General features: G+C 50.5%; 1 protein-coding gene across 5 annotated transcripts in view; it reads right to left on the minus strand.

Annotated features, from left to right (window-relative positions):
• Abr (ABR activator of RhoGEF and GTPase) overlaps positions 1-18,162 on the minus strand; it is a 198,714-nt gene that overhangs the window by 36,009 nt on the left and 144,543 nt on the right. For all 5 annotated transcript variants that reach the window (XM_057775296.1, XM_057775300.1, XM_057775297.1 and 2 more), the window contains 11 exons: positions 15,924-15,984; positions 11,772-11,824; positions 11,056-11,196; positions 9,412-9,533; positions 6,908-7,073; positions 4,305-4,427; positions 3,868-3,943; positions 3,319-3,423; positions 2,349-2,423; positions 932-1,029; positions 438-569 (listed from right to left, as the gene is read on the minus strand). In XM_057775296.1, the coding sequence (XP_057631279.1) occupies positions 438-569; positions 932-1,029; positions 2,349-2,423; positions 3,319-3,423; positions 3,868-3,943; positions 4,305-4,427; positions 6,908-7,073; positions 9,412-9,533; positions 11,056-11,196; positions 11,772-11,824; positions 15,924-15,984 (1,152 nt within the window). The remainder of the gene's footprint in view (positions 1-437; positions 570-931; positions 1,030-2,348; positions 2,424-3,318; positions 3,424-3,867; positions 3,944-4,304; positions 4,428-6,907; positions 7,074-9,411; positions 9,534-11,055; positions 11,197-11,771; positions 11,825-15,923; positions 15,985-18,162) is intronic.

Genomic DNA, 18,162 nt, shown 5'->3' on the forward strand with positions numbered 1-18,162 from the left:
TGATATTCCAAGGCCCCACCCTGGGACAGCGCCTCCCAACATAGGATGGACACGGAAGCCATTTGATAGAAGAGCCACAGTGGAGGACACGGGACTCTCCCTGTCTCACGCTCATAGCAAACACGGCTCATTACAAACAGCCATCTCTTTTCCTGCTTATAACGTCATCGGGACGCTTGCCCACACAGTGTCGCACAAAAAGCCACCAAGAGCCTGAAAGCAACAGTGAGAACAAACCCCCCTTCTTATCTATCTTGTAGAAACACAGTGGTCTACCTGGGCCAGGTATAGTGGCCTAGGGACCAGTATCTATGGGCAGCTGGGACACACCAAGGAGCCAACTTTGAGGAATGTGTCTCAACTTCGATGTACGAGAAGGACCCCTCCACTGTACAACCCCGGCTCACAGCTCTCCAGGTCTCACCCTGGCTCCTTACCTGGATCTGCCCCTTGCCCATGATCTTGTCCACAATCTCGTTGTTGTCTTTGTTGACCTTGGTCTTGTCATAGCACTTCTCATAGCACAGGATCCTTAGGGACTGTGACCCCTCCAGCTCAATTTCAAACTCCTGGTGACAGACAGAAGGAACAAAGGGCCTTGAGACTCTGAGAGACTTGTAGCTTCCTGGCTTCCCAGCATGTATGGGCCTTGGCTTTGCAAGGCTAAGGTGAACAGGACCCTGGAGGGCAACATCCCAAGACACAGAGGGGCACTGGTACTTTCTAGAGGACCTAGAGACCTCTATGTGATGGACAGAGTAGCGTATGGGAGCCTTAGCTAAAACCCCAGGACCCATTGCCCTAAACAATGGTCTAGGCAGATGACTAGTGGGAAGTAAGGGACACACAGCTGGTCCAGCCAGTGGTACAGCCACCCCCAGCAGAGAGGTATGTTCAATGACCAGCTGGGACACGAGCCTCCTCTACTCACCTCATCCCACTTGGGCTCTGTCGTGTCCCGAAACACCCTGGTTTTGGCTTTGCTGACAAAGTAGCCAAAGGAATCCACCTCCAGAGTACAGTACAGGTCTGTAGGGGAAGGACAGACATACCAAGTGAGGCCCGAACAGCCAGGAAGGAAGGGGGACAGGTACAGGTTCTAAAGGGCAGGGCCAGAGCTTTGGTATCCAGGATACATGGATTCTACAGCGTCTCTATGGACTACGCAACCTGGGCAGTCCGTGGAGCTTCAGCTTCCCATGTACAAAAGAGAAATTGTATTAGTGACCACAGGGAGATGCCAGGAGACCAGGGCAGGAAATTAGCCTCCAAAACCCTGGCCACTCTCCTGCTTTTCTCTGGGTGTGCTGTATGTGTTCTGTAAATTCAGTGCCCCTTTCTTTGAAGTACTCACAGCAGGAGAGGGAGATTATAAGGAACACAACAACAAGGCAGGTACCAAGACTCACTTCACCCTGCTGGGGACACAAAGGGGGGGCCTGTTCACCCTGGAAGCATGGGGAGGTTTCCCACTCACACTGACTGAATGATGGCTGTTTATGGGTCAACAGCACGAATTTGTTATGAAGAAGCAGGAGCCCTGAATTTCTGAGCCTGTGTGCTATCTTAGGTCATTTCACACTCCTGTGACCCAGTTCCTCATCCAGCAACAGGAACTATAAACTGACCGGACAGAAGAAGCATGAGAAGTTTAATTGAAGATAGGTATGGTGGTGCACGCCTTTAATCCCAGCACTCAGGAGGCAGAGGCAGGCGGATCTCTGTGAGTTTGAGGCCAGCCTGGTCTACATAAAGATGGTCTCAAACAAAATTTAGAAGAAAAATTATGTTTTCAATTTATTTTATCTATGTGAGTGTTTTGCCTGCACTGTACCTGGTGCCTGTGGAGGCCAGAAGGCAGTGTCGGATCCCCTGGAACTGGAGTTACAGATGGTGGTGACCCACCATGTGGGTGCTGGGAACTGAACCCAGGTCTCCCGCAGGAGCAACAAGTGCTCTTAATCACTGAGTCATCTCTCCAGGCCTGAGACTGCCCTTTATGGAGAAGTACGCTGAAGCTCAGGAAGGTTAAGAAATGAGCCCAGAGTCAGAGCTTGCAGTCACAAGACCTGGGTTTGGTCTGGGTGTCTGTAGTTCTAGAAGAAAATCCTGACGGAGAGCAGATCTTGGAGACAAAGGGCAAAGGTGGCTTCGTCAACAAGAAGACCTAGCTTTAGCCTTCGAGAGAAAGTCCTACAACTCCAGGCATATTAGCAGGGCCCCAGCTTGGGGAGATCAGAGTTGAGCAGCTGAGGGGAGGGAGCTTTACATAGTGGGACCATAAGGACTTGCTATGAAAAATAGACAGGGGCCACTCAACTTCTTTCTAGGGCTGAGGGGGCACTTACTGGCTGATTGTTTAAACCCCTTGGCAGAGTGGACGATGACATGAAGGAAGCCATACAGTCCTGGAGACTCGTCATCTGCAAGAGAGCAAAGACTGGAGGATGGAGGTGTCAGAAGGAAGGCCAACAAGGGGCCTTGGTCCACAGCGCCACCTGGAGGCCATCTGGGAAACAAGGTCAAAGCCCACTGTCCCTCCCCCCCCTCCGCAGTGTGACAGAGGAAGAGAGAGGCCCTTCTCCCCTCTGTTCAATTGTTTAGAACAAATCTCTTAGGCCAGTCATTTAGTACCTTCCCTCCCTCAGAACACAGCTTATCCCAAGGCTGCCCGCCTCTGCCCTTATCTTTAAAAATGGAAATGAACTGATTTGAGTCACTTTGTTCTAATGAAAAAGAAAAGGCTCAGAGGAAGTCTTGGGCCTTGTCTGGGACACAAAGGTCCCCAGGTGAGCCCGAAACCCCAGCACTGGGAAAAGCAGACACTCTCCAAGCACCAGAGAGTGCTCTGGGCCAGTTTCCAGTCTCATCACAGCTCTCCCTGCTTAGAACCCTCCTGTAGCCTCCTAGAATTACAGCGCCACCCCCAAACTCCCTTGCTTGGTACCCAAGGCCTTCCAAATCTACCTCCAAAAACACCTGTCCTGATTTCTCATGTCCTTCTCCAGTTGGTCTACTGTCTTGTGTCCCCCCTCTCCGCCCCATCCTGCAGTCTATTGCTGATTGGGAGACTTCCTCAGGAACTCAACATCCCCCAGTGCTCCACGGAGCAGATTTTTCTCTCAGACTAGATGGAGCCAAGAACACCTGAGCCCCTGAGAGAGTACATCCCATTTTAAATCCCTGTGTACCAGCCACACTGGGCAGAGATCAGCCATTAGCAGCCACGTCTATCCTCCTTGGTCCCTGTAGAAGACCCTAGCAAGACTCCAGTGGCCTGGACTTGCTGGCTGGGCAGCCTGGAGTTCCAAGTCTTACCATCTTTATTGCTGGTAACAGGGATGTTGTGCACAGTCCTAAGCTTGAAGCAGGATCCTGTGAGCACCTGGAGCTCCACAGAACTCAGGACAAAGGCCTGGAGATCTGTGGGAGGAGCCAAGAGGGGACAGAGCTTCACTACAGGTCCACAGGACCTGCTGCTCTTCCTTGAAGACGCTTCAGGAAATCAGCTGAGTTTCTGGTGTGGGAGCTGCTTCTCTGTGCAGAGGGGAAGTCCTGCAGGTATTCACATGAGCACAGCTGTGGGTGCTGTGAGAGGCAGCAGTAAGGAAAGGAGCTCATGTGTATGAGTGGGAAGCAAGAGGAGGGAGTACACCCACCCAGAGCTCTGCGCAGCCTGTTAGGAATTCGCTGTGTGCCTTAATCAGGCCTAAACTGAGAGTAACATCCCAAGAATGCTACCTCCTAGCATCTTAAGAGGTAGCTATGAGGGCTGAAGAGACACTGGACATGATAAAATGGGAAAGACACAGGCCTTCTGCTGCCAAGGACGCCTTCAGAACAGTGTGGGACTGGGTGGGACTTTACCCTTCTTCTGTAGCTTCTGGATGGCCTCTCTCCACTCCGACCTCTCGTAGTCAGAGGACAGAAGAAACAGATAACTCTGGAGGGAGAGACAAGAGTTCAGCACAGTGACAGCTGGACAAAGTGCACCCCCAACTTCTATGCTTCCCATCAAAGCCTCTTCTCACTCAGGCCCCTCAGAGGCTGAAGGAGGCAGCGAGGGTAGAGCTGTCCTTGTAGGAAGCCAGTAACAAGAGCGGCAGCGGCAGTGCCAATGGTGCCCAGCAGAGGGCAGTAGGTTCCTGTTAGCACGGAGAGCGTGTCTAGGGGCTAGAGCTGTGGCAGCTTTCTTGGGATATGGGGGTCCCAGCGTCTGACCCTGATTCCCATGGGTCAGTGCCAGAAGCCTCGGAGAGTGGGCAGCCCTGAAACAGGTAACCCTCCACCCTTCTCCTCCTGACCTTTCCATTCCGGTTGTGTATCCGGAACGGGATTGTGGGGGAATTGAGCAGCAGCAAGAACTCATTCTCAAACATCTTCTTTTTTAGGCGCTCAATGGCTCGGCTCTGTCCCTTGTTGGCTTTCTGCGGGAGACAAGACAAGGGTGTTCTCCCTCATACAAAGACTTCACGTATCACTCAGCTGCGCTAAGCACAACATTCTCCTGTGTTTATTTGCTATATTTCATGACGTTTTGATATCTAGAGCCTAGGTATGCACCTCCCAAGAGCCAGCTAATTCCTAACTAACCCTTCTGTGAGTTTATCAATTACATGCAACTAACACAATGTGGTCCCAGTCCCAACATTCACTGGCAGGCCAAACAACTAGACCACTCCAAAGCCAGAGCCCCACAAAGTAAGGGCTCTTCTCACAGATTCTGTAAGAGACCTCCCACACTCTACCCCGTGACTCAATGGCCTCTATTAGAAAGCCCTCAGACACCTTTCAGCACACAATCCCAGCCGCTGGCCTGACTGCAGGGCCTCTAAGCCTGGTCTGTGGTCCCACAAGCTACCAAAGCTTGCCCTGCTCGCTAACAACTTTGCTCCCCACTGCACAAGTAGCTTTCTCCAGTTTTCCAACTTTCTATTTCATCAAGGAAGTTTCCTCCGCTTAGAATCTCAGGGTCACTGAAATCCCAAGAGCTGGAATTACAGAAGGGCCACTCTACTCAGCCAGTCTGTACATGGATTCTATTCATCTGAACTCTGGTTTTCTTGCTTGTATGGCAAGCACTTTAACAAGTGAGCCATCCCCCCAGCCCTTAACATAATAGTCTGGCAAAACTCTAACAAACCCCACAGCCAGCCCCGTGGCAGTGGCTCTCACATCCTGTTGGAAGAAAGTAGTCAACTTTCTCAGAGGTGGCTCTGCCGAATGCACACACGCATCTGCCCAGCCATGTCGCTTGCAGAGACTCCAGACACGGGGCAGTGATGTGCACTGTAGACCCGCCTCCTACGGGGAAGGAACCAGGAACCATCCAAGTGCACAAATATATGTCTGACAGTGGAGACGGAATACACTGTAGCTGCTAAAGGGAATCTGACAGTCCGGAGTACCAGGTGTAACTCTGTGAGGAGCTTAGAAACTGCCAGAACAGGACACATGTTGTCCTTGTGACGCCTCCCCCCATACACTTCATGTTGTTAACAGTGTAAGGGGAGTGAGAATCAATTTTACTCTACCTATTAGTACTGTAGGCATTTATTACATTGGCAACTAGAAAAATGAGTTTTAAAAATTGCTATTATATTTTATTTATTTACTTATTTTTGATTTTTTTGAGACAGGGTTTCTCTGTGTAACAGTCCTGGCTGATCTAGAACTGCCTCTGTAGACCAGGCTGGTCTCAAATTCAGAGATCTGACTGCCTCTGCCTCCCAAGTTCTGGGATTAAAGGCGTGCACCACCGCCATCTGGATTAAAAATTATTAGTATGGCCAGCAAGATGGCTCAGAGGGTAAACTTGAAGGAGTCCACTCGTTCCCTTCCATCATGTGGGTCCTGGGGACTGAACTCTGGCGTTCAGGCTTGGGCAAGTGCTTTTACCTACTGAGACACCTCACTTGCCCCACAAATGTAAGGCTATGCATTTTTCTCTAAAACATTGCTTTGGTCTCATTCCACTGTTTTTGGTTTGCAGTAATTTAATTTTTTTTAAAACAAGATTTATTTATTATGTATACAGGGTTCTGCCTACATGTATGCCTGCAGGCCAGAAGAGGGCACCAGACCTCATTATAGATGGCTGTGAGCTACCATGTGGTTGCTGGGAATTGAACTTAGGACCTCTAGAATCTTAACTTTCTCCAGCCCATAATTTGATTTTTTTTAATGCACTTCTAACTAGTTTTCAGTTTCTATTTTGATCCCCTTAACTTTCTAGTTATTTTGTACAACTTTTCTACAGTGTGTCTGTGAATATGACCCACAGGCTTTATCAGGTTTTTAAACATTAGTCTGTGTGTAGCAAGAATCTCAGGGTCTTTTTTTATTTTTAAGATTTACTTATTTTTTTATTTTATGTGCATCAGTGTTTTGCCTGCATGTATGTCTGTGAAGGTATCAGAGCCCCTGGAACTGGAGTTACAGACAGTTGTGAGCTGCCATAAGGGGGCTGGGAATTGAACCCAGGTCCTCTTGAATGCTGAGCCATCTCTCCAGCCCAGGAATCTTCGCTTTCTTTCTTAGCATGCACTTCAGCCTAGCAGAGGAGGGTGGCCAACTGTGGTGCCCGGGTTCCCTCGCCCTAGTTATTCGCCTTTCAGAGGTTTCAGCTTCTCACAGCGCCTCCTTGCTCCTCAGAATGTTTTTTCCCAAGAAAGCCTCTCATCCCTCTTCTTTCTCTCCTTTTCTACATTGTTCAACAAACACAGTTACTGCGGAAACCTTCCATAATTAAATCCACTCGGTTCTAAGCAGCGGTTCTTGGCCTCCCCTCAGCACTGACACACACAGGCAGGGGCTCCCATTCTTGAACCCTGCCTCCCTTATCACACCCTCGAGCTGGCAGCCCGCCCACCCCCACCTCCCCAGAACACCCAGGTCATGCACTTACCTCCTTCTGAATCTCACTCTTGAGGGCAGAGATCTTCATTTTCATGTCCTCTAGCTCGTGGTCTGGGAAGGGGTGGACCTGGGGACTGGCCTCTGACTCCTCAGGGGATGGGAACACTAAGTCAGCCAGGGGGATGTACCACTTACAGTCATACTGCTGATGCTTTCTGTAAGCAAGCAGGAGACATGAGCTAAGCAAAGCAGCCTCTTCAATGCAAACTGCTCACCCAGAGCAAAAATCTACCCACAAAGGGTTCTGCTGAGACTCATGGGAGGCAGGAACACTCCCTGCCCTTGAGGACGCACGCGCGCGCACACACACACACACACACACACACACACACACACGAGCATTGAGAATCAGGTCTGGGTGAGGCCTGTTCTTCACCTTGATAGTCTTTCATCCAGTAGAACTGATGCCTCTAAATACCTAAATCACTGTGTATCAAGAAGAAAGAAGCCATGCGGGTGGGGCTCATGCTTTCCTATCACAAGCCGCACATCCTGCCAGTTCCTCAGTCTATTTGTCCTGAAGCTCACATTCATTGTCCTTTACAGCAGGGATGGGCTACAGATGCTATTCTGAATGCCAGTTCTGATCCACAGGGATCATACAGAGCCCTGAGTTGAGGGTTACAAAAAGACTTGGTGGGGGCTGGAGAGATGGCTTAGAGGTTAAGAGCACTGCCTGCTCTTCCAAAGGTCCTGAGTTCAACTCCCAGCAACCACATGGTAGCTCACAACCATCTGTAATGGGGTCTGGTGCCCTCTTCTGGCTTGCAGGCATACACACAGACAGAATATTGTATACATAATAAATAAATATTAAAAAAAAAAAAACTTGGTGGGCACATGACTTTAACCCCAGCACTCAGAGGCAGAGGCAAGCAGATCTCCATAAATTCAAAGCCAGCCTGGTCTACATAGACCATGCCAGGTCAGGCAAGGCTATAGTCAGTCAACTGGTCAAGCAAACAAGTTAGCTACATCTACACCTAGTGGGAAAGGGTGGTATGGTTGATTATTAATATCTTCTGTGGGAGAAGAACTGAAGATGGAGGGAGCTCCAGGTCTTGTTAGTCATGCTGCAGACACTGTCCCTTCCCCGCTCCCTTCCCACAGACACTGGGCTCATAAACGTAAGACAGGAGCATAAACCCAGTGCACTGCTTACTATCAGCTTCTCTGTGGTCTACTTAGGAGTCACGTCCTCAACCATAATAACCTCCTCCCTGCTTTGACTTCCTCTGAGAATTAGATTTGTTCCCAATTCTAGTCCCTTATGTTTCAATAAGCACACAGATCTTCCTCTATAGTGTGAGGCAACATACTTAGCACATAATAGGTTATAAATGCAGATGGAAAAATATGTGTATAAATATGGAACAACTTTTTCTGGTCATGAGCACAGAGTATATCCACACGACTGAACAGGAGTTGAAAAAGAGCTTCCAAGTTAGAGTAGGGTTCAAATTCCATCTTCTCCATTTCTAGCTGTATGACCTTAGGCAACTTACTTGCCTTCTCTATGACTTCTGACTGTGAGAGAGGAAATAGTAACCACTTTGTGAAGATATTTGATTAGAAACAATGTATCTGAGGCATTTGTCACAGCACCTGGAGTGGCCGAAACCCTCAAAAAAATGGTAGCAGATGTAATGAATAGTCACAGAATTGTAGTTAGCACAAACTTTGTCAAGTCAGGAATGGTAGTGCACACCTTTAATCCCAGCACTCGGGAGGCAGAGGCAGGCAGATCTCTGAGTTCGAGGCCAGCCTGGTCTACAGAGTGAGTTCCAGGACAGCCAGGGCTACACAGAGAAACTGCCTCGAAAAACAAAAACAAAACAAAACTTTGTCAAATTCTTGAGTAAATTATGGTGCAGCCACTTAATATCACGCAGAAAAGTAAAGCAGTGGTTGTGACATCCAGAAGCAGTAAGAAAAATGCTTTTACAGCAAGGGATAGAAAAGGCAGAGCCCAAGCTAGATGAAGTGGCGCACACCTGTAACCTAAGTACTCAGGAGGCAGAGGCAGCAGCTCTCTATGAGTTCAAGGCCTACATATTGAGTTCCAGGACAGTCAGAGCTACATAGTGAGATACTGTCTTGAAAATACCAAAAAATTAAAAAGTAGATCCCCAAATTGGGCATTCTGTTAGCACAACTATGAGAAAAAGCACAAGACCATTAAAAAAAAAATACAGGGAAGAAATATAGTCACAGAAAGCTTAACGCTTATATTCAATTAGGTTATTTTCTCCTGTAATATATTACCTTTATAATTAAAACAACAGGATTTCTTGTTAGAAGAGACTACAGAATAAAACTGAATTGCCCTGGAAGACTTCAACTTATTGTGATCTTTCTGTGTTAGCCTTCCTACAGAAAGGAGCCACCACTCCTGGCTGGCTAACATGCCTGACAGACGGCGCAAGCTGCTGAGGATTCCATGTGGGGCACTCCAGTTGTCCCCGACCGTGGCCCCACCCCCCACATTCTTACCCGGCAGAGGTCTTCTTCAGCTTGGCACACAGTAGGACATCCGTGAAGAGAAAGACATGCCGCAGCTTCCGGGAGCTCTCAGACATCTCTACCAGGAAGCCGTCCTTCACCAGCTGCCGAGTCTGAGGGAGACAGGACACCTCCACCTGCTCAGAGCCCAGACCCTGCCCTTCTCAGCTGTGCTCCCCTCTAATCTCAGATCTACTGTCTGTACAGCTAAGAGGGTGGCATCTGCCTTGTGAAGCGGCGTTCACCGTGGAACAGCACAGCGCAGGGGCACACAGTACGCATTTAACGTAAACTCCATAACCGCACCCTCTCCCAGCTTCCCCTGGATAAAAACTCTCTGGAATGACTTGGTTTCTCCATCCTTGGCCATGAACGCCTCCAGCCTCACAGTCCCTCCCAATGGAGAGTTTGATCCAGTTTCAGCTCATCTTGCCCAGCCAACCCACTCAGATTCGTCTGTGCTACTTAGCAGATTCTTCAACTTATGGATGACAGACCCTGGGATTCCCCAAGGGGGTGGGGGTGGGGGAACTGCAGTGATCAGGCCAGTCAGGAGCATTTCGCTGCACATGGGACATGTACTGTTTCCTCCCTGCCGCCCTCAGAGCTGGCGGGCTTCTCGGGAGCCGTCATCATTTATTCCAGCCTTCTCTGTGCGCACTATATACTGTGTGACCTACATACTCTATTTTGTCTGTGGGAGAGCCTGCTGAGAGGATATGATTAAGACAACCCGAGACTGATAGTGCTCTATGCCTTCTAGAGATTGTTTTCAGATACCCCCAGAGAAAGACAAATGAGTGCCATTTTCTGAGGTGCTGCAAACCAGGTCTGGGAACTGCGCACAGACAGCTCCATGCCCCACTAGTCATGCTCCAGACCCTGTCCCTCATTACTTCCCTTCCCAGCAGACATAGGCGGCCCATAATGTAACACGGGAACGTAAACCCAGTCAGCCTTTCCTCCCAAATGCTCCTTAATTATCTCGATTAGACAGAAGGCACTGCATCTAGGCCAGACCGGTGACGCCCGAGGGTCACAGTCTCCCCAATTCTTCACACTGCTTTCCTACTTGTCTATCAGGAAGCTTCCCACACCACCCCGGGGGTAGCCGAAAGGTCACATCTAGGTGTTTTCAAGGATGTTACAGCAGCTGGGTGGCCTATACCATCTCCAGGACCAGTGTTTTCTGTTGTTAGGCCCATTGCCTTGCTCTGGCTTCTCTCAGGGGCTCCCTGAGAGCATCATCCCAATGGGAACAAGGTGTGTCAAGAATGAGGTAACCAGAGGCCCAGCTTCTGGTGGGGGCAATGTGTCGAGTTTTATAGCCCAGTAAACATCTTACTCTGACCCTTCTGTTTGAGGATCTCTGTGCCAGCCTCAGAGATTGTTAGACTCAGTTTCCTTTTCTATCTTACCAGGTTATTATAGGGACCAATGAGACAACAGCCTGAAACTTCTTCAATAGGACCTGACATGCTATAGATATGGCTAAGGGCTGCAGGATTCCCTTCATCTGTGGGCACACAGGACACTCAACATGATGGCCCAGCACCAAGGACAGCAGGGACAAGGGACCTGGCTAACTGTCTACTCTTCAGTCTAGGTGTGAAATTGTGAGAGCCCAAAACTCACCTCCCCCTTGGGGGTTGTGACTGCAGTCCGGCGGGGATCAATGTCCTCATTGATGCTAGACAGGAAATTCTGGGAGATTCGGAGGGCATCCTGAAGCAGTGGGTAGTCTGGATGGTCCACAGGTGTGTGCTTCAACAGATCCTGGGAAAGGATGTGTGTGGATGAGTTGAGAGGAGTGGTTCAAGTTAAATGAGAAGACAGTGGGGAGCATGCAATCCTCCAAAGAACTCTGAGAATTCAAAAGAAGTCTGAGGGGATACGCTAGGACCCACACTCTAACCCAGCTATGCCTGTGAAATCGGAACTGAAAAGTCAGGGTCAGAGCAGCAGTAGTGAAGGCAATGCCCTTTTGATTTCTGCTGTGGTCATGACTTTCCCCTAGGGGTAGCAGGTGGGTCAAGCCTTATCTCACCAAGCAGCTGGGGAATGCTCATCTGCCCACTGCACAGCTGCTCCCAGGACCCGAGAGACCACAAGGCAGGGGATGAAGCAGCAGCAAGTGTCTGCCTCCTAGGGAGCATTTGGCCAAGTATCAAGCTCACTAGCCAAGCTATATTTAGGACCTGGCCCCGTTGGCATGGTTACCATAGGCTAGGCAGGCACAATCAGGGCCCAGGGACCTTCTGCCTTGCTCCCCAAATGGAGTCTCGGTGACTCCAGTGCTTTCACATAAAATTCCCACCCCATCTCTAGCCACTCTGGGGCTCCACACTCACATGTAGGACCAGGGTACTCCGAGTGACTCGGTCAATGGGCTTGTAGAGCAGAGCTGGAAGGAAGGCCGAGAAAGGAAACAGGACAATGAAGTACAAACTCTGGATCACCTTTAATCTGTCTTGTTTCTCCAAATGAACACTCATTCGGAAGCTAAGTGAGTTCTGTGGCAACCCATACCTGTTTTTACTCCATGCACAGGCCAAATAAGAGGAGTAGGAGACACATAAGCTTTGTCCACTCTCCACTTCAACCTTCCTCTCCTCACCCAGTCCTGTGCTGGCCAGGTTCTCACAGCTGAAGCGCCCCTGGACCCCATCCACAACCACACAGACACACCCAGGTAGACCCTGAAAGAGTTCAACATACTGTGGTGCCCTCGGGACTTCAGAATGGCAGGAAGCACCTGGCACTTTTCCAGAAAGGATACCTCCCTCATGCCAATCATTCTCATGCTCTTCCAGTCTAAGGGCTGCTACACCCAGCTGGGGAGCGCATGCTGCATTCATTCTCATATATTTGGCCTCAGTTCTAAGAAACAAAACAAAACTCTTCATGTCCTCAACCCCATTGACAGGATCAACTCAGGGGCCAAAAGGCAAGCCAGATCACCACCAAAATGCTCCATCCTCGGACAGTGGCAAACTGAGGAGCAAAGACTTGCTGAAGGAATTGCAGTTGAGTCTTGCTATAGAAGTCCCCAAGAAGCTGGAAAAATGCAAGGTCAGCCAGGTCCCATGTGCTTTGTGACCCAGACAATGAATAATGATCACCGAGACTCAGCAGGGACAGTAGAAGCTACAGCCAGCAGCCCAACACGTCCTGTGTACTGGTCTTCCCAACCTGGTAGCTCAGTGCTGGCTCTACACCTGGGTCTTCAAGTCCCAGGACCAGGACCTTTGGAGTTCTGTCATAGGCGCTCTAAGAGGCAAAATGCTGGTTGAAGAACTAGAACCCTGAGTGAACAGCCCATAGAACCTGGCCAGATCCTAGACACATCACACTTGGACAGCCCCCAAAGCAAAGTCTCCCAGAGCCCTAAAACCTTGTGAAATGCTAAGCAAACACTTCAGGGAACATCCTGCTGATCTGAGTGAGGATGTGTTCTTAAGGTGTATTAAGCACCCTATCCATAGCCCTTGCTTTGCTGCCCATAAAAGAAACAGATGCCCCCTCTACACTCCAGCGACGAAACCAAAACCTCCAAAGGATAAATAGCTATTTTGCTGACATGGACATGTATTAGCAGCTGGAAAACACTGTTTTACGCAAACACAACAGCTGTAACTTTTTTGTAGCTCTTCCTTAACCAGCCATTTCTAGCAACCCCCAGACAGCCCATAGGAGATGGAATAGGCAGATCCATGGGTTTGGGGTGTACTGGAGCAGTGACAGAAAAGCTGGGGATATCTAAGGCACCCCACCCACCTGTGGCTCAAGCCTTGGCACCACAGCAGGAAAGTGGATACCAGAACTGCTGAGACCTGATGGCAGGCACAAGGTCAACAGACAGGCTTGGGGGTGGGAGTACCATCCCCCAGGAAAGCCGACACTGCATCACCATCCTCTGCAGCCCTCTCTGGGTCCCAGGAGGAAAAGGTTTCTGACTAAGCTTGGAGTCTGCAGAAATGGTGGATCAGGTTTCAGATGGGGGTATTAATATGCCTGAAGTCACCTCAAGAGTCCATCTGAGAGGGCCATGCACCAAATTCTGCAGTCTTGGCATTGGTCAAGGGGGAGCAGGCAAGGAAGGGTACCCCCAGTGCCCTTGCTCCCCCAGCCCCTGCCCCTTCCTTGTTCCTTTGCTCTGCAGGGTAGCCCACTGTCTACTCCTACATCCTGCTACCAGACTCTTCCTGGGATAGGTGCCCTCCAATAAGTTGTCTTGCTTGTCTCTCTCCCTCCTCCAGGAAGCCTTCCCTGATCACAACTTTATAAACACCAAAGTCAGATCACCACTATGGACACGCTGGTCTTTTCCCATGTTTCAAGGAACTGCCTTGTCTTTAGAAAGAGACAATTTTCACTAGCCCATTTTTACTGTGCAGAAACCCAGGCACACGGTACTTGCCTATAATCACAAAGCCGTGAGGATGCTGTGGGTTTTGAATTTTGGTTCACCCATGTGACTTCTTCAAAGAGAGAGTTGCTGTCGGAACTCCACACTTAAGAGTTCTGGGAAAGACTCCATCTACCTAGGTGAGTGCTGGCTGTAGAGGCAGCTCCTCACCCTACTTCCCACTTTGAAGCAGACTTCAAAGAGTATGGTACCATGAGGACCAAAGAGACCCTAGACTCTAGGTCTCAGGGGCCTGCTGCAGTAAGACTAAGCCTCCTTCTCAGGAGGGAAGAGGGGGCAGAGAGCTGACCCTTTTCCCTTGTTAGAAAACCAGCACAGACACTTAAGTAGCCCTCAGCCAGACCAGCATTCCCTCCCTGACCTCTGACAGGGCTCCAGTCTCACTCTCCACTGGGCTCCAGTCTGTTGGAATCAGTGGTAGGGCAGCACACAAAGGCGCTTCCAGCATCAGCACAGGACACAGAGCAACCCGGGAACACGACGGGGACAATGGTCCTGAACAGCTAGCTCCCTGACATACAGGCCTTTAGGAAAGAGCTGGAAACCTGATCGAGCATCTTTCCTTTAGCAAACTGCCACCCTCCCCTCCACTCAGTTCAGCTTGTAGCGGGAGCCCCAGGTTACCACGGAGATAGGCACGCAAAGTGACTGAGAAGGGTGCAGATAAAACGCCTGGTGGGAGGGAAGAGGAAGGTCCTTAACCAGCTACCTGCCTCCTTGGCACACATGGGCCCACAGCAGGGAGCCTGGAGGCAGCACAGTGTCCCTCCTACCCTGCCGGAGGCAGCTTAGGTCACCTGCCAGGTCTGGACAACTCCCTGCCTGCACCTGATTTGGTATCCTATGAGCAGGAGCCTGGCTAACAGCATGTGTCTGTCCTAGGACACCTCCTCACCCCAACTGAAGAAGTGACACAAAGGATGTTCCAGGTCCTTCCACTGAAGTGGGCGTGTGACCTTCACAAAGCAGCAGCCGGCCACACCCCCCTCTCCCGTGGACCTTCTGCACTGAATGCTGGGACCTGGGCTCAGGGTCTTTAAGGGCTGGAAACACTGCTCCGGAAAACACCAGCTAGCTATTCCCCCATTCTCCCAGAGCTGTCCAGAGAGGAGGCAGCGTGTGTACCGAGCACACAATGCACTGGCTGCTCAGAATCCTCTCTGCTCACGAAACAAAGAAACTCCCAACTTCTCTCTCCAGCCCGGGCTGGCACCCTCTTGCCTTGAGGTGCAGCTGTCCAGGCTGTCCCTCGCCCCACCTCAGGCCTTCAGCTACAGTGTGTCACCTTCCTGAGCCTCTTTAGGAAGTTGCTCAATGCTTCTCATGCACGCACATGCTAAACCACCAGTTTCACACACAGCCTCAGGAGTACCTGGACCTTCCATTTCAAAGATATTCTGCCCCTCTGCTGTGCAGCCTCTGGATTTCAACTCCAGACTGACCACAAAGCAAATGCAAGTGAGTTCAACCACATGACCATCCTCCCTTCCCTTCAGCCCCTAAATCCTGCAGACCAACTGAAGTCCATTCTAGCCAGTCCCCAGATGGCTTAAGGCATGCCATTTCCCACGAAGGGTGCCTGGGTTACCATAGGTGCAGTTACAGCAGAAGCGAATGATGAGCAGGATTTCCATGGCAGTCTCTATCACTGTAGCAGGGACCTGCAGCCATTGCTCCAGGCTCCTGGCTCTCCAAAGCAGTCCCGCCACTCGGCCACCTCGCTGGCTGCTGCTGCACAACCTCCAGAATCAAGCAGCCGCTTCCTTCCGAGTGCTCATCCAACAAGGGGGAGGGCAGGAGTGTGGAGAGGCAGGAGGAAGGGAGGGGAGGAGGGAGGAGGGACCAAATGCCTGCTGGCATCCTAAGGAGGAGCACGTTTGTAGCTGGCCTGCTGCCTAGGGAGGAGAGGCAGGCATGCAGGCGCGCATGCACGCACGCACGCGCACGCACGCACACACACACACACACACACACACACACACACACAGAGGCAGGGAGGCCACCACATTCACACAGTCCATAGTTCACTAAAACAAAGGCAGACAACTGTAATCCAGTCCACTCCCCAAAGTACCTTCCATGGTGACTGATGTATGGCTGTCCTTAGAGTCCTTGGGTCCTTTCACTTTGAGTTCCTGTGAGAGGGAGGAGAAAAATCACTGGCCTATCCCCCAGCTTGGAGGGAAGAAGGGCTCCGAAGACCAGGGCATAAGTAATAAGAGACAGAAAGGCAGACTCTGGGAATCAGAGTTTGGACTGATTGCTAGAAAGTTCTGTGGCAAGAAGAACTAAGATCTGCCCCCTGATACCTTGCCTCTAGAGGATGAGTGTGATCACGCTCAGGGACCCTCCCCACTGCCAACCACTCCTCTGGGATGTATACACATTAGCCCTGGGAAGCCAGGGCTGCAGTCAGTGAGTATTAGGTATGCCGGCTGACCTCTGGGAATGAACACCTCTGAGCCAAGGCAGAAGAGATCCACACATCTGAGCAATAAGCAGGGTGGAGATGGGCTTGGAGTTCACAGGCCAGTCCAAGCTGTACCCTCCCCCAATGCCTCTCCTAGAACCTATGACAAGTGACCCAGGAATGGGTGCTAGAAACAGACTTCGGGAACAGAGATCATCAGATCTAAACCTCTTCCACTTGCTTTAGACGAAGAGCTATCCCAGGCTTTGCCAACAGGACAGCGCAGCCCGCAACTGGAGCTGCAATGTAATCCTCACTAGGCAAGATGAGCGGAGTCTAGGGAAGCAAGGGGCAAGGTAAGGCCAAGGTCATGTGCCCACGTGATGCCGCCTGCTCTGCCTGGGGAGGGGGGGGTCAAAGCCCACACAGTAGGAGCTCATTTCCTGCACCATCTCCAGCTGTTTCTAGACAGAGAAAATCCCCAGGAGATGAGCCTGGCACGTGGGGGGGGGGGTGGTTAACTCAGCTTCTCTAGACCCAGTCTGTCTCTAGCGGGTGCCTGGATTCCCTGCTTTAAGGGATTTTGGTCCACACCCCCTCCAGTGCAGCCCAGAGGTATGAAATCACTGCTGCTGCAGAGGAGAAGGGCCTAATTGCAGTAATTAAGTGGCAGCGCCAGCAGGAAGCATCAGCGTCATTTTCAGTGAGTGAGTCAAGATGAGCAGCCACCTGGCAGAGGGCCATGGGCCTGGCTGTGTCCTCTGCGATAGGCTTTGGGGATAGGGGGTACTAAATGCATGAATGCACAGAGAACAAGCAGTCAGCCAGGCTAAGAGGGACTGTACAGTCTCCGGACACTCTCTAGACCATGCTGACCTCTGGATACCCAGGACCCATTACAGCCACTGTGAACACACACCAGAGTCTTCTTTCCCAGAGAAGGCAGGAAGGTGAAAGGAGGCATCATTTCTGCAGCCCCATGACTTCACCAAGAGGGACTTCCCCAGCCTTGTCCTGTCTTCCCAGAGGCTTGGGAGAAGAAACTGGGCACAAGTCTCCTCTGGAAACGGAAGAGAACATGTGTTCCCAGAGGTGAGGCACCCAAACCTACAGGTTCAGATCTGCTTTTTCTAGTAATCAAACTGCCATTTTTTCCTCTTTAAAAATTTATTTTGATTTATTTATTTAGGCTCTCACTCCCTTCTTCCATTTCTCCCCTTTTCCCCCTTCTTAAGACAGGGTCTTACTATCTATGTAGCCCTGCCTGACCTGGAAGTTGCTATATAAACCAAACTGGTCTTGAACTCAGAGATCCATTCGACTCTGCCTTCTGAGTGCTGGGATTAAAGGTGTGTGTCATCACACGCGACTTCACATTTTCATCTCCACCTGCTCAACTCCTAGAGTGACTCCGACTTAGGTACAATGTGGAATCCCAGCAGTTTCAGGGAATTATGTGTCTCCCTTACTCTTCTAGCACCAGAGCTGGTGAGAGGGTACTGCAAGGCAGGACTTCCAAAACTATAGAAGCACCTCTACCCCCAACACACCAGGTCCCTCTAAAACTGGGCTCTCTTGCCCTGAGCTCAAATGGGTACTTCCTCCAAGGCTAGTAGCTTAGGAGTGTTACAGAGGTCTTTCTGGATAAAGAATGAGCTGAGCCGATCCTAGAGGACCAGCCTCTCCCTGCCACATTCTAGATAGAAGTGCCAAAGCCAAGTGGGGTGCAGAGATGCATATCTATAATCCGAGCACCCAAGAGGACTACTGCAATTTTGAGGCCAGCCAGGGTTAAATAGTGAGTTCCAGGCCAGCCAAGACTATGTGGCAAGACCTTGTCTCAAAAACAAAACAATAACAATAACAAAAGAAGTACCAATGGCAGGGGATTTCATAGCTCTAC

This window comes from Chionomys nivalis, chromosome 7, assembly GCF_950005125.1.
Source record: "Chionomys nivalis chromosome 7, mChiNiv1.1, whole genome shotgun sequence".
Taxonomy (NCBI): Eukaryota; Metazoa; Chordata; class Mammalia; order Rodentia; family Cricetidae; genus Chionomys; species Chionomys nivalis.